Source organism: Muntiacus reevesi, chromosome 11, assembly GCF_963930625.1.
Source record: "Muntiacus reevesi chromosome 11, mMunRee1.1, whole genome shotgun sequence".
Taxonomy (NCBI): domain Eukaryota; kingdom Metazoa; phylum Chordata; class Mammalia; order Artiodactyla; family Cervidae; genus Muntiacus; species Muntiacus reevesi.
The window spans coordinates 75,535,613-75,551,187 of record NC_089259.1 but is presented as its reverse complement, the minus strand read 5'-3'; the positions used below and the strand labels follow the sequence as shown (position 1 = coordinate 75,551,187).

Here is a 15,575-nt window from a genome sequence, read left to right as displayed (position 1 = left end):
TCTGACCACTTATCTTCTGAGGAGAGATAAAGGGAAGACAAGGGATCCAACTGAAAACAGTAAGTAGCGAGCATGAAGAACGGCATCAGTGATTCAGCTTCTAGAAGGAAGCCCCCATTTCTCACACTACAGGTAAGCCACAATGAAGTAATCTGTAGGAAGGAGTGGCAGTCTTCACCTATACAGCGAATTAACCTCATGGGTTCTTAACAACAGGGCAGTAATAAAATGCCTAAAGTAAATAGAAAAGTCTTAAATAAGGAAACAGTCTACCATACAATGAGAAAACAACCTCAACCAGGGTCCACTTTGTGAAGCGTCAGCATCTAGCATACCAGAACTTTCTTTTGACTAAATTATTCAAGAGTTAAAGAGAATAATATTTATCTCACTTGGTCTTAAGTGTCTTAGTAAGCTGACCTATCTTCTGACATTACTCTAAAACACACAGGCCCAGTGTGCTTTGAATACAAACTATAAAATCAAATCAAACACTTAAGTCTTAGCCCACACCAAGGGCTTCCCAGGTGGCTCAGTGGTCAAGAATTCGCCTGCCAAGGAGGAGGCCTGGGTTCGATCCCTGGGTCTGGGTCGGGAACAGCCCCTGCAGGAGGGCGTGGCAACCCACTCCAGTATTCTTGCCTGGGGAACCCCACTGATACAGGAGCCTGCTGGGCTACAGTCCTTGTATCACAGAGAGTCGGACACGACTTAGCGACTGAACAGCCCACACGAAAGACAAATGGAAACATCCAGGATTTCAGGCTGCTAATTAAAACTTACTAAGACCGGAAAAGCTTCAGTGAGCGTTCCTTTCTCTGGAAGGGAACAAAATTTGTAGAATTCGTGACTTCTGTACGCTCTCTGCTTCACAAGCTGCACTGCGTGGAGGACAAACTTGGCAGACACCTCGGAAGAGCAGGAGCACACGGTGACCTCTGAGGTAAGAAGGCAAGAGGCAACATTTTCACTGCTGAGATTTCAAACGGACACAAAATGGTTTCCATTAACGCCTACCTGAGGGGAATCAGCTATCAAGAATAGAATGATACATTCAAACCCGAAACCTGCATATCTCCTTAAAAACAATGAGTTGACAAAACAGTAATTAAGATGAGAGGGTAGAAAAGTTAGCTGTGGAAAATAAACAGATTAGGATTTAAGTGAGCAACCGCTAGGTTGCAAAGAGCATGAAACAGAAGCGGTCCTCGGAGGGACAATTATCCTAGTCGGGGGATTTTTAAAATCTCTTCCTCCTCTGTTGCCAAGTTCAGCCTTTCCTCTTGCTTTAGCTAAAATCCAATCAGTTCCTGATAAAGAGGACTTGAATTTTAGAAACCTCTCTTCACTACCATGCCTAAGTTCCATTAGTATCCCTTTATTCAACTTCGCTGGTAAGTTTTCCTAATCTCTCCCCCCTGGTTTATCTGCTCTGGTCTTCGGAACAGAGACAGAATCCACGGAAAGACAAGGGGGGTGGGTGCGGCTTGGGAGGGAGTTTCAGGAGGGCGGGGACATGTGTATTTCTGATTCATTCATGCTGTTGTACGGCAGAAACCAACACAACATTGTAAAGCAATTATCCTCCAATTAAAGAAAAAAAAAAAAAAAGACAAGTGGGCAAGACAGACTTTAATTTTACTTACCAGCCCATGTTGCACCCTCAGGAACCTCAATAAAATGTCTTCGAATCTGACCAGGTTTAAAATGTACATCTGTCAAGGCTAAGTCATAATGTGTTGATTCATTTACTCTGAAAATTAATAAAAATTAATGATTAAACATGATACTTTCATTAAAAAGGGCTTCATATTGTAAACCCACCGGCACTCTAGATTTCAATAGCTCCTGAGAAATGAACACAGGAAGTTAAAGGCTGGGAACAGAACAGTATGCACAGAATCATCTCATCTTTGCAACATCTTAGCAGACAGAACCTGGGGGGAGCCCAGTACAGAGGATTCTTCTGCTTTTCACTTGTTTTATAATTTGTCTGTAAGACACACAGACACACAGTTCTTTTTTGTTGTTGTTGTTAACGGAATTCTACAACACCCACGGAATTTTCCAATTACGAGAATCTGGACTATTTTGAGTCTAAAATATTGAAATCAAAGGCAACGTTTTGTGACTCTGATAACTGTCTTATCATTCTGAAACTGCTATTAAATTTAATCCCTTTTGTAGCTTTAAAATGCACCCATGCCAGAAATGACTCAGTACGAAGGAAAACTACTTTCACAGGATTTTTGTAAAGGATCAGTGAAACACAAAGGTCAAATGTATCCTTATCCACACTGGAAAGCTAAAGCAGGTACTAAGGATTAAGTCTACTCAGCGTGACAAACATTTCATGAGTGCCTACTACACTGCTGGCACAGCTATCAGACGCTACAGACACAACAATGAATGTACTGTTTTCCTTCTCCTCGGCCAGTCCTGTGGGGTCAGACAGCCCAGCAGCGATGTTGAACGCAGCCTGCTTCGGGAGAAGGGGAGTGTTCGTGGAGAGACACACAGGGCTTCCTTCGTGCGGAGTGGTCCCGGGGAGCTTCCATCAGGAGAGGTCTTAGCCGGTTCCTGAGTCTTACACGTTACCTTGTCTAATAGGTTCCTATTGGACTTCCAGGGAAAACGCGGCTGAGAATTTAACCGTTCTGCCATTTTTTCACTTGTGTCACTAGTTATCTCCACTCATTCTACGTTTCATACAGGCTGGGACCTACTGCATATTAAGTATCACTGTGCAACTAACTCGACAGACAGTGCGAACTCAGAATCTCCCCGTTTGCAGAACCCTCATCTCGGTCTTGCCCTTCATGCACGGGACCGTTTGCTGTGTCTGCTCTGCACAGTGGGGTCCATGTGGGACTGCGGGAGACACAGGCCTTGAGTCTCCCGTGGGCTCACAGTCAAAGGGGGTAAAAGAAATAGCGCACTGCTAAAGCCGGAACCACAGGCGTGCAAAAGTGAGAAGCAGCAGAAAGGAGGGGCTCCCTTCAGCCGGCGATGACCGGGAACCTGCCTGGTCGTTGGGTTAGGACAGGGGACCGAGGCAAAGAATCAGCTGTGCAAACAGGCCCGTCCCGAAGACAGCGGGAGGGTCAGCTCTGGCGGGCTCACGGGAACGAAGAAAGGGGTGATAGGGCCGCAGGACACACGGGCTCTGCAAGCAGGGCAGGGTTCTCAGGTGAGACGCTAGAGGACCTTATACGGAAGCAGTATGAGCAGACCTGGTCCTTCAGTCCAGGGTGGAAGACAAGATGGAAAGGGCAGAGTGTGGAAACAGAGGAGACCAGAGACTCAGAAGAACCAGGAGAAGATGTGATTCCAGAGATGGCGGCGGTGGCTGTGAGGCTGGGTTGGGAGGGGACAAGTCACTGTCAAGACACTGCAGAGGCTTCAGGCCCCTGGCCCGGGCAGTCGGGAGGGCATTGTGACCCTGGTGGAAGGCAGGGGGCAGAAGCCATTAGTCCTCCTCCCTGTGAACAAGGAACAGCTGACTGACCATGGGCCACCTTGGACGCTGAGCAAGGAGCAGAACTAAAACCCAGTTCCTCGGTTCTGGCCTATGGATCCTTTGCAGGCTCAGCCCGTTTCCATGAACAGCCGCCTCATAATTACACGAGCAGCACGCTGGTGGTGACTGGGCACTTACTTTGCTGCGATGACCGCGGTGATGGGGACTCTGAACAGAGGACCCGCGTTGGGCGATGCTATGTCGTAGCCACATACCTTGAAAAATAAGTTAAGTGTCAGTATCCACAAATGAAGCTTCTCTAAAAAGAAGGAAAGAAGGTGGACCTACTCACGGAAACAACTCATCTCATAGTAAAGCTGAAAGGTCCTAAGTAAAAGCATCAATTTTCTGATGTCATGTCACGTACCAATGGCAAATAGCCTGAACAACTACATGCAGGCCAACCCTTGACTTACTCAGACTAACGGGCAAACGGTCTGCCACACAAACACTCTTACACAGAGCAAAGAAAGCAGAAATGAAGATAGACAGGTGAGTACCTCTGTATAATGCAGTCCTTCCCTTAAGCCCCTGGGGTCCACACGGATGTTTATGTGTCTGCACTGATTCATGAGTTCCAAATGACTGGGACACTGAACCCATGATGAATTCGAAGTTAAGGCTAAATGAAGCTGGAGGGATATTTTCTCAGAGTTTTCTGGCATTAAAAAAACCAAAAGGTGAAGATTAGCTCTGTTTTCCTCTTCTTCCATTTTAAAACATTCTGTCATCTCTCAAGAACATTCAGCAGCAGGAAAGCATGGTTGGCTGTAAAATGTAGTAGGCACAGGCTTCCCAAGCATAACCCACACACATCAGTCACACAGTCTCCCACACACGTATTTCAGCATGCTTGCGGTCCATCCACGGGCTCACCCAGCATGGCCACAACCTTAACATAAGGCGTTTAGTGCCAATTTTTCATACTGCATGCAGTTAACAGAATCTAAGAGACTCCTAATTGACAGTGATGACAAAATTGTGTTTACATTCGCTGAGCTGGGGTTCTCCCTGGTTGCTTCTCCTTTTCCCACTCTCCAACCAGAATCTGGGTCTTATACTCAAGCAGTAACAGTGGGAAAGAAAAGTCATCGATGCTCTATGATCCACAATTTAGCAAGAGCTCTAGGTGACTGGAGGCCCACTCTACTATTTTCTTGTAGTCATGCTGCTAACTCAACTGCCACTGTATCAGGATCCCCAGTTGCCATCAGTTTCCCCTGTGCTCTGAAATTTACAATAATATTAACACTGTTGATTCCTATCTCCTCTTTAAAAGATCAGCCTCAACAGCACTTCTCTACTACAGTACAATTCAAACCAAAAACGTGAGCATGTGAGCTTACTGTCTGGCTATCACCCACCAGTATTTTCTGGAAATACAGGTTCAATGCCCACGCCATGATCCGAAGGTGCGGCCACCTGAACAGGATCTCGGAGGTAGATGCCACGGTTAGTTCCCACAGTAACAGTGAAACCTAATTTATTAGCAAACGATGTGTTCTGAACGAGGTAGTCATAGGCTTTATCGACCTAATTAGAAGGATACAAACAGTAAGATACACAGTTGGGTCAAAAAAATCTTCTATTGCAAATCGCCCATTTCATTTTGGTTGTAGCAAAGTACAAGCAAGAAGTCAGCTTCAACATTTGCCTCTCTGAACTACATGATAAACCCCATTAAGAGGGCAGTTCTACCTCACTGGACAAACACTGGTCCAGCAACTGGACTCACCTTCCACTTCACCCTCTTACTCCCAAGTGATGACGCTAGGAACCCTCCCCGTGCCGTTTTGCCTGTTCAGCTTTCACCCGCTGCCCTCTGCCATCTCTCTATATGTCCTACATCAATTAAATTTCTCTATCTTAGCACCACAAATTCAACTATAAAGTCTGTTTTCATATCTTCTTTGCTAATAGTTCAGAGAACTACTCTGGCCATATAGTCTACAATTAGAAAAACTCAATCATCACCATGACAGGGATATTATCCAATAACAGTTAAAATATTATCCTATTGATCTACAACCTGCTTCTCAAACAAACAGCAATACCTGAATAATACCATGTCCTTGGGCAAATACTTCTATGTTGTCAGCCTTCACTGCAGTGTTTTCAAGAGCTCTTCTGACTGAATGAACTGTATAGTTAACATCATTAGCTTTCAGACCTAAAATCAAAAAATGAAATCAAGAAACTAGTGTTTATTACAGAAGACAGTTACTTGAAACTCTTCCCTGGCCTCCCCCTGCCCCAGGGTATGGATAATGTGTATGTTTTCTACTTTTAATGTTTTTACGTCTGAACACACCTTTTTCAATCTTTTTTTTTCTTAAAAATGTGACAAACAGTATGACTCATAACACAAAGACTTCACTCAATGAAAACTTCCGCATGCCCCCTATGATGCAGCATGAAGGTGGGCTCCGCAGAGGGACCAAAAAGCATTCCAGTGAGGTTTTCCTTAAAACACTGCTCGTCAACCAACATGGTCACTGGCAGAAGGTCTCAACCAGGGCGCACAGGATAAACACCAGGGGTACGTAAACAAGCCAGAAAGATGCCCAGGCCCCACGCAACTAAAGCGACCGGATCCCAGGCACTGGCGCTGATGACAAACCTCCTGGGCTGGGGGTGACTGTCTACGTGATGTGGAGGCCACCCAGCCGTCCTCTTCAGAACTGAACATGCAAATAAATACTCATGAAGAGTGTAGAACGTGAACCAAATAAACGTGGGAACACGATGGCACTGTAGGAGCCAACCGAGAAAGCCAACGATGTTGTCAGGGAGCATCCTGGAGAGGGCGGTGCTCCAGCAGAAGAACAGAGGCTGGGTCGGCTCTCGGGGAATATACAGGCGCTCACAGGGCCAGGACCCGGCGGGAAAGGAACTCCAGGCAGAGAGAACAGCGCGCCACAGACAAGAGGCACCAGCGAGCCCAAGACACTTGGAGAGGCGGCACAGTGGAGCGGGGCGGGGGGGAGCCCCAGGCAGTGCTGAGGGCCCCATCCTCCCGTCAGCGCAGCCGCCTCCCCGCGGCCCCCTCCACCGGCGGCACAGTGTGGGGGGTGGGGGGGAGCCCCAGGCAGTGCCGAGGGCCCCATCCTCCCGTCAGCACAGCCGCCTCCCTGCGGCCCCCTCCACCGGCTCCACGGCAGCGTTCCCTACCCTCTACTGTGTCACGGAAGCGAGTTTTCACTTTGTTCATAGTCTGCTCCTCCTCCAACTTTAATATCAACTCCACATGGGCAGGTCTTTTTGATGTTCTGTTCCCTACTTTAGCCTCAGAGCCAAAATAAAGCTTAATAGTAACAGCCAATAAATACGCTTGCTGACTGAATGCACGTTCAAACCATTACAATCACATAAATGATTCTCCACCTGACACTTTACTTTGGGCCAGGTCTCTTGCCCTGAGAACTTTAGAGAACAAAAATATCTGTCTGCAAGAAGAGAAAGGTACTCAATTACTTTTTATGGCTACAACCTGATGTGACTTTATGCCATCAACTTTATTTTATGAAACTGTCTAGACACCTCACACCTACTTGACCAAGCTTATAACCAAATAAGCCGTGGACTCTAGAACCGGGACAGAGGTGAAGCGCTGGCAAGGACAGAGGAGCCTGGCAGCCCTCAGTCCACGGGCTCACAGAGACACCAGCCAGCGGCAGAACAGCAGCAAGGTGAAGCGTGAAATGACGCTCTGAAAATCCTATCTCATTAAGAGTACTTAAATTGTGACTGAAACGCGGGGAAGAGCCGGCGACCCGTGGCTCCAGCAGGAGAGTCCGCAGCGGGTGAGCTGAGCCGGGGACCCGCGCCTCACCTGACAGAACCAGCGCGATGCCCCCGCAGGCGTTGGGAGACGACATGGACGTCCCGTTCATGAGCTGGGTGCCCCGCAGCGTCCAGTTGGGGACGGAGGCGATGGCGCCGCCCGGGGCGCTGACGCTCACTCCGAGGGCCCCGTCAGCGCTGGAGGAGAGCAAGGCAGAGTCTGCTTAGGGAGGTGGGCGCTGGGCCAACGGGCAGGTGAACTCAGGGCAAAGCCCTGCGCCTCGCCCCAGGCAGTCCCATGTTGGGAAGAACCCCGCAGAAGGGGAGGGCTACACACGCCAGTGTCCTGGCCTGGAGACTTCCACGGGCTGTGTAGTCCGTGGGGTCGCAGAGAGTCGGACACGACTGAGCGACTTTCACTCCACTTCACTTCCACGGGCAACCTACCTGGGGCCTCGAGAAGACCACGTGTACTGATTTGCAGGTAACTTCTCCCTCAGAGAGTACTCGGCGACCATCATATCAGGAGAAACGTAGGCGCCCACACCTGGAGGTGGGGGTGGGGATGTGGTCAATGACAAAGGGATAGAGAACAGGGGACCCCGTGCAAAAGCAAAGCCCCCTGCTCCCCCGGCCGCGGGAACCCGGCGAAGCACCCTCTCTCACAAAATGGAAAGGTGTAAAAACCTAACGCCCCAGGCAAGGTTACTCCGTACCAGACACTACATGAGGGGCCGTGCTTTTGTGTATGAAAATACCTACCAGGCCTGTTTTGTGGACTAAACAGGATAATGCAGCTAAAAGTGTATGTGTGTATAAAAGAGAAAGAAAAAAGTGTTTCAAACTGTAAAAATGTAACTTCAGAAAAATAAAGCAATTAGTTGACTGATCTTCATTTTTAAATGACCATGGTATAGAAAATTCCACTCATGAAATTGGCAGTAGCCCTTCCCTGCAAAACGGCTGCAGTAAGCCAGTAACAAACATGTGACATGCTGCAGTCTCCTAGACAAATGTGCAGAGGCAAACTAGTTAGACTCTGAAATCACAGAATTCAGAGACCCAAGTCAGGTCCTTCATTCCAGGGATGTGGAAACAGGGTCGAGAGAGGTTAAAAAATGTACTAGACATAATGACCAGCAGAGCCAAGACTCAGAATCCAAGTCTATCAGCTCCTCATTCTCCTTCACAACACACACATCTCCTGGGTAGAAGGCTGGACAGAGTGAGTGAGCCAAGAGGACTGAGGTTAACAATGCTGCCACATGAAACTGTAGTCATTTTGCAGAATTTAGGTTAAAATGTTCTGCGAATCTGGGGATGAGAAAATGATAAAACACTGCACACGGCAGCAGAGCAGTGCGCTTTGATCACTGGGTGCCTCCCAGGTTTATTTTCTTTCATTTCGTGTCCTTAAAAGTATCCAGAGATCTGGAACACACAATGCATGAATCACTGGCAGACACTGCTGTCTTAACACACCATTTAACAGAATTACGTAATCAAGAGATTTCAGGTTACTGAAAGCAAGCTACACCATGCTTAAAATTTACAAGCCACGAATACGATCATGTCCCATAAATATAAGACCACTAATGTTTTAAAACAAAAATATTTTTAAAAGGACCAGTTTCTATTCTAAACTTTAATGCCCACATATTATTGTTTATCTATAACATCTCTAACACCTATGCAACTATATAGTAACTCCTATGATATGTATGTATCTGTGCAGTTAATGATGGATAAACCAGGAAAACTGTTTGGGACCAGTTTTTATAGTAACATATTCAATCACAAACATTAAGAGGTGCTTTGAACCCAAATTTAAAAATAAACCAAAAATCTTCAGGTCTCACTTACTAATTAAGGGACCTCAATTCACCCTTCCTCATTCATGCCTCACATTAAAAAAACCAAGGGGTGGGCTTCACATTTTGTGGGTTTTTGTTTTCTGCACAAGATGGCAGCTACTGTAGTATAATGGAAGCTGATTTTATGACTGCAAATAATTTGATCTCTTACAACTTTCGTTGACAGGCATGATTTTTTCCTGTTGGATTCCAGTGAAACAGACAATAAATACTGTATCAGATCCTGAACACCAAGGCCACATTCACACAATAAACGTGTTTCAATTGCTTTTCTCAATAACGAAGCTCCCTTCCTCTACCTCTAGGGCTTCCTGCGTGCTCCCAGAGAAACTCAAGGAGGAAACTCTGCTATAAATACACAGCCGTACACTATAAATAAGAAGTGAAGCAAGTGTCTTCACTTACGCTGCTCACTTAGCCTGGAAAGCCCGTCCCCTGCTTGTGACTACCTACTGAAATCCTTGTTCTCACGCTTCTTCCAGAAAGCCCTGCCCAGACTCTAAAATCAGAGGAAACTGCACTTTTGTGATCCCACAGCCTGATGGGACTGCAAGGAGATTCACCCAGTCCATCCTAAAGGAAATCAACCCTGAATATTCACTGGAAGGACTAATGCTGAAGCTGAAGCACCAGGACTATGGCCACCTGATGTGAAGAACTGACTCACTGGAAAAGACCCTGATGCTGGGAAAGACTGAAGGCAGAAGAAGGGGACGACAGAGGATGAGACGGTTGGATGGCATCACTGACTCGAAGGACATGAGTTTGAGCAAGCTCAGGGAGATAGTGAAGGAAGCCGGGCATGCTGCAGTTCATGGGGGTCACAAAGAATTGAACATAACTTAGCGACTAAACAACAGGCCTGATCTATACTTCCACTATACGTGATCTGTACGTCCCCACTTACTCCAGTCTGCTGGAGATGAAATTCTACCTCAGTGGGTCCCTACTAGAGTTCACTTTCCTGAGGGTCTAGAGTCCTGCGTGTAGGAGAGATACAGTTAACACTGGATGGACTGAATCTTTTCATCTGCTTGTTTTTAAGTTTATTTCTAAAACAGGAAACTCACCTATCACACTGGACGTGGTTCCTCCTGGACACCCGACTGTAGACAGGCAGGGGCCGTTATTCCCAGCACTTGAGACATAGATTATATTGTGCTTCCACACGGCTTCACTGATTACTTCACAGATTCTCCTGAAAGAGGGATTCCTTTGAACATATGAACTGTCCACTTTTCAAGAAATGGATTACTGTAATGTGAAAATATTTTCAAACATGGTTTATATAAAAAAAACAAAAAAAAACAAACCCAAAACATGGGTTGCGAGCAGCAGAAGTAGACAGTGGTCAGGTCAGGAGGGGTGCTTAGAATCACTCAGGGACATTCTCAAACTGCAAGCGCATTGCTTCTGCTCACAAAATGTTTATAAAACTAAAACACATTCAAACACAAGGTCAGGTAAAGTCTGGCATGCCCACTAATGGTGGACATACCCTAGTTGGGTTTCAGTGGAGGGAGTTAGGAGGCCCCGTTTTTAGCGGGGAATGTGCTAAAAACAAAACTGTATATACGTGAGGAAAATTAACTGCAAAATGGCCAAAAGAACAGACCGCACCATTAGCAGAGGCTGGGTCAGGGGCCTCGGGGGTCCACTCCACCCCACACTTGAAGTATGGAGAACCAGCTCCTCACACAGCTGTGACAAGAGGCAAAGGTGAATGGGGAAATAAGGCACTAGGGAGATTTAAAATAAAAGAGATCTGGTCAGAGTTTGACAGCAAGGAAGAAAAATACACTGGTAGTAATTACAGGAAGTAAAGTTAGACCACGAGGAAAAATAATGAGGTCGAAGTGGTCGAAGTAAAATAGGTAAAGGGCCAAGGATACTCCAAAATCATAAAAGTGAAGGAAAAAGAACATTAGAGTAAGAAGACTGTATAAGAAGTAAGATCCCAGGAGAGCGAGATATACACTGCGGTAACATAAGCAGGAGAAGTGAGGTTATGTTCACGACCAATGCTGACAGCGCGCTCGTTACCAGGGCCGGAAATGAGCATCTGTTTCACAAGGAGCCCAGTACCAGTCAGCTGAGGAAATGATGGGTTTTAAAATTTTTATTTCTTAAATCAACATATGGTAGGGCCGACCTTCTCTTTGGTGCCTAGTTCTGAGACTTCATGTATGTACAGACCGTGAAACCACCACCGTTAAGTACAGGAATTTCAGCACCGCAATAAACCGTCTCCCGGGTTATCTGGCCACTGCAGGTGCAGGGTCGCTTCTGCGCGCCGGCGCCCAGGGATCGTTCCTGAGCCCTGCCGCTGTGCCTCTTTCAACATGTCACCTAAATACAACCCTGAGACACAGAGCCACCGAAACCGGCTCTTTCCATCTGGCCAAAGCATTTATGACGCACCCATGAACACTAAGTCACTGCTGACAGCCAACTACAGGCTCTAGTTTGGGGACACTTGCGTTTTGGCAGAAAATGCACGATGGGTGCATCTGGATGGGGTGTTGGGAGGAAACTCTCCAGAGAGCGTCACTGCCGAGTTAGCGCTATGAAGACAGAAAGGCTGAGGTGACCTGAGGTCAAGGCTAAGCCAGAGGGCCCTGCGGCTGGAAGACCCTTACAGCCCCGGGAGGGGAGTGGGCAGTGAGACCCGTCCAGGGGAAACAGTGAACACACCTGTCTAGGTTTTGCTGGAAAAGTAAGGGAAGGCCATGGGAGACGAGGAGGCTTGTTATTAGTTAGTTTTAAAGCTAGTGGATACTTGAGCACGTCTGTCTAACAGCGAAGAGAGCCAGGAAAGGAGAGGTTCGGTGCTGGAGGGCATCTCCGAGGCTGGAGGGGACCAGAGCCAGGCTCTTGGTCCTGGGCACGCTTCATGAGAGAAGAGGGGCCGGCAGCAGGCGGGGTCAGGCGGGTCACAGGAGGGCCCGGAGCGCCCCTGAGCACTTTCATCTGCTCCGGGAAGGACAGCAGTGAGCACATCAGCTGCGGACTGACGGGGAGGTGGCCGGGAGCCCCCAGGGGAAGGTGTGACACGGCCGTCCAGGAGGCCAGAGACAGCGCTGACCCCACACGGGCGGTGCGCGGCCCCGAGCCCGGCGCCAGGGCGGCCTCCGCGAGCCCGGCAGCTGAGGGGCGCCGTCGCGGCCCCGCTGCGGGGCTTCCGCCGGCCGGGTTCTGTCAGGCGAGCACGCCCGAGAGGTCGGGCTGCCTGTGGACGGGGGCCCGGGGGCCGTCGGGTGGACAGCCAGGAGGGGACCCCGACGTCAAAGACGTGACCGAGGACGAAGGGTCTCAGGGACGCACAGTCAGGGCCGACCCACCAGCCCGCCCTGTCAGCTGTGACGCTCGGCCCAGTCACCCAGAAACGCTCACTGCTCTGTCAGCTAAGCTCCCACGGCTGACGCGCGGCAAAGAACACTCACCCGGAGTTCGGCCAGTGAGTGGCTTCCCCGTAGCTGTAGTTGACAAGATCACATTTATGATTTATAACTTCTATCATCTATTAAAAAGATAGAGAGTCCAGCTTAGGCAGTCATTTATAAAAAACTGATACGCTAGCACAATAAAGGCATGGAATCTCGCAGTCCCATAACCAGTCATATTCCAATTCATACCTAAATTCATAAGTTACTGCCAGACACACAGCTGACAAACCTAAAAAAGTGTGTGTGTGTTTGGGGCAGGGGTTGATACACAGCACAGGAAGGAGTCCATAAAAACCAACCAGCATCTGCGGAATTGAGCTGGAGAGAGGAAGGGGCTCTCTTTTAAAGTCTAAATTCACTCAAGTGAAAGAGAATTCATATGTTAAAATGACGAATAAATTCTTACACTGATGGAACAGGCTGGCCGAGATGTCTTCCTGTCTTTTTACATGCTTTTAAAAGTGTCTCAAAATAGTTTGCTAAGGGATTTACTACAAGTGAGAAGCATAATGTAAACAATGTTTTCCTTTTTCCCCAAATCCCTTTAACCCTAACAATTTCTAATAAAAATATTTTTTAAATGAGTTAAGCATTTTGGGCTTTGAAAATAAAGTCCTATGCACTGAATACAGCTCCATGTGTTTTGGGGAAAGCAAGAGCAGCTTGCTGACGAAGTGTCCACGACCGTGAACCGTGCGCCCCGACACCCGCGGCTCAGGAGCACTCACGGCTCTGATGAGGCCTGTGCCTGTCTCCATCGTGCTCAGCCTTGTGTCTCCAATCTTGATGGAAAGGATCTGAGCACCAGGAGCAACGCCATTCCGTTCAGGCTCTTCGGGAAAATGCCCGGCAGCGATACTAGCTACATGTGTTCCGTGGGCTCCTAGAGGCAAAAGGGGGAGAAAGTGAGGAAACACCCTCAGAGGCTCAAAGTGTTAACTGCAAGATTCAATCTGCATATTAGTAATCAGAATAAAAACACACTTATCTTAACGCGTAAGGGGGTATTGTTCTCTTATGTCTCTTCATAAAAACTCACAAAAAATGACTTGAATTACATACACTATTTGCCACCCTGGATTCTTCGCGGTTCAGTCACAAAGGTGCGAAAGTATTCACACACATATAACTGACAAAGCGCTTATATCTAGAACATGCTCTTTCAAATCCAAAAAAATAAGAGAACCCAAAAGAAAAATGGGTAAAGAGTGTTGTTTGAAAAACATTTCCCCAAAGAGGATAAGCAAATGGCAAATAAATGTATGAAAACATGAGTCACCTGGGAGATGCAAACGAAGGCCACACGGAGCCACGCCCTGCTGAAGAGCTGAGGCTGAGGGCGGCCACCGTGGGCGGGTGTGACCCTCCCACTGCCAAGGGGAGCTCGGAGGGCCTTCAATGCTGTGTGGACCTACCACACCCAACCAGCTCTCCCAAACATGGGTTCAAGTTAAACAAAAACGAACTTCCACACAGACCTGTACACAGTTGTTCAAAAAACCCAAATGTGCGTCAGGAGCTGAGTGGATAAAGAAACCACGGTGGAGGCACATGATGAAGCACAACTCGAGAATAAGGAACAAGCTACTTGTAATCACAACATGGATTCAGGCCAACAGGCTGAGATGGGCAGGCAAAAAAAAAAACTGCATTTTTTTTTACTCCATTTATGTAAAATTCTATCAAATGTACAGTAATCTAGGGTGGACAAGAAAGCCATTCGGTGGCTACCAGAGGATGTGAGTGGAGACAACTGGATTATAAAGGAAGAACAAGCTGGGCTTTGAGGGTGGTGGTGATGGAGATGTTTGTTATTTCGGCTGTGGGAATGGTTTCCTGGGTGTGCGCACACATCAAAACTCACCACGCTGTGAGTGTGCGTGTGCAGTATCCTGTACCAGAGCTGTGCCTCTACGGACGTGGGGGGCCGTGGGGGGCGCGGGCTGCCCCCACCTCACCCTCCTTCTCCCTCCCAGAAGGAACCACTGCACTGCAGCTGGGGCACACCTTCTTCGCACCTATATTCTTACCACACACACACACACACACACACACACACACACACACACACACCCCCCCCCCCCCCATAAACATGACACAGTATCGTTCAGCATGTTTAAAATTTTCACACAAATTTTTTTAACATCAATATATTTTTTTCAGTAAGATTTACATATGAGATTTATACAGTTACATGCAGATTCATTTTGATTACTATATAACATATTCCACAGGATAAATCATATAATTAAAAAAAACATTCTTTTCTCGATGGGTATTTAGAAAGTTTATAACTTTTTTGAAATTACAATGAAAGCTGTGGTGAGGATCCTTTTATCTGACTCTTCACAATCATGGTGAATTTTCAAGAGTCAGTATTTGAAGGTGAAATTACTGTTCATTGAATGAACTATGTTTATGTTATTTTTTGTTGCTGGACCATGCTCACACTCCTGGAATGGCTCCTACATGGTTGCGGCCTTAAAAAAAACAATACTTTTCCAGGGAATCAAATCACATCCATGACTCCAGACCAATTCTGTCATAGGGAAGTCAATTCTCCTTAAGGCTGTTCTTGGGCAGAGGAATTTACCCTCCTGGTGTTTTGTATGTTCATCTCTAGTTAGCAAACCTGAAAGAGAATACCTCCACTGGTCACTATGGAGAGCAGGTTTCCGTCGTCGTATATGTTAACGGAGTAATTCAGCATCTCAGCGGTGCCGAAGGAGCCGTACTCCTGGGCCTCTTTGTAGTTTCTCAGAACAGTCGATTTACTCAGATCCCCGTCTTCATTTGAATCAATGCAGGCTCTGTGAAAGGAGAATTAAGAGCAGGTAATGCAATTCATCTTCTTTTTCTACCTTTCTAAAAATCACGCAATACAGTTTCTCGGCTATCTTTCTCAACACACTATCTCTGTTTACCACCACAAACGTGGCAGCTGCCTCTGTC

At 47.2% G+C, this 15,575-nt stretch overlaps 1 protein-coding gene across 3 annotated transcripts in view; it reads right to left on the bottom strand.

Annotated features, from left to right (window-relative positions):
* Positions 1-15,575, bottom strand: part of TPP2 (tripeptidyl peptidase 2) — a 61,649-nt gene that overhangs the window by 27,242 nt on the left and 18,832 nt on the right. For all 3 annotated transcript variants that reach the window (XM_065902393.1, XM_065902394.1, XM_065902395.1), the window contains exons 6-17: positions 15,270-15,433; positions 13,352-13,506; positions 12,621-12,697; positions 10,248-10,375; positions 7,751-7,850; positions 7,353-7,501; positions 5,575-5,690; positions 4,885-5,053; positions 4,021-4,178; positions 3,659-3,735; positions 1,647-1,753; positions 784-938 (exon numbers count right to left, since the gene is read on the bottom strand). In XM_065902393.1, the coding sequence (XP_065758465.1) occupies positions 784-938; positions 1,647-1,753; positions 3,659-3,735; positions 4,021-4,178; positions 4,885-5,053; positions 5,575-5,690; positions 7,353-7,501; positions 7,751-7,850; positions 10,248-10,375; positions 12,621-12,697; positions 13,352-13,506; positions 15,270-15,433 (1,555 nt within the window). The remainder of the gene's footprint in view (positions 1-783; positions 939-1,646; positions 1,754-3,658; positions 3,736-4,020; positions 4,179-4,884; positions 5,054-5,574; positions 5,691-7,352; positions 7,502-7,750; positions 7,851-10,247; positions 10,376-12,620; positions 12,698-13,351; positions 13,507-15,269; positions 15,434-15,575) is intronic.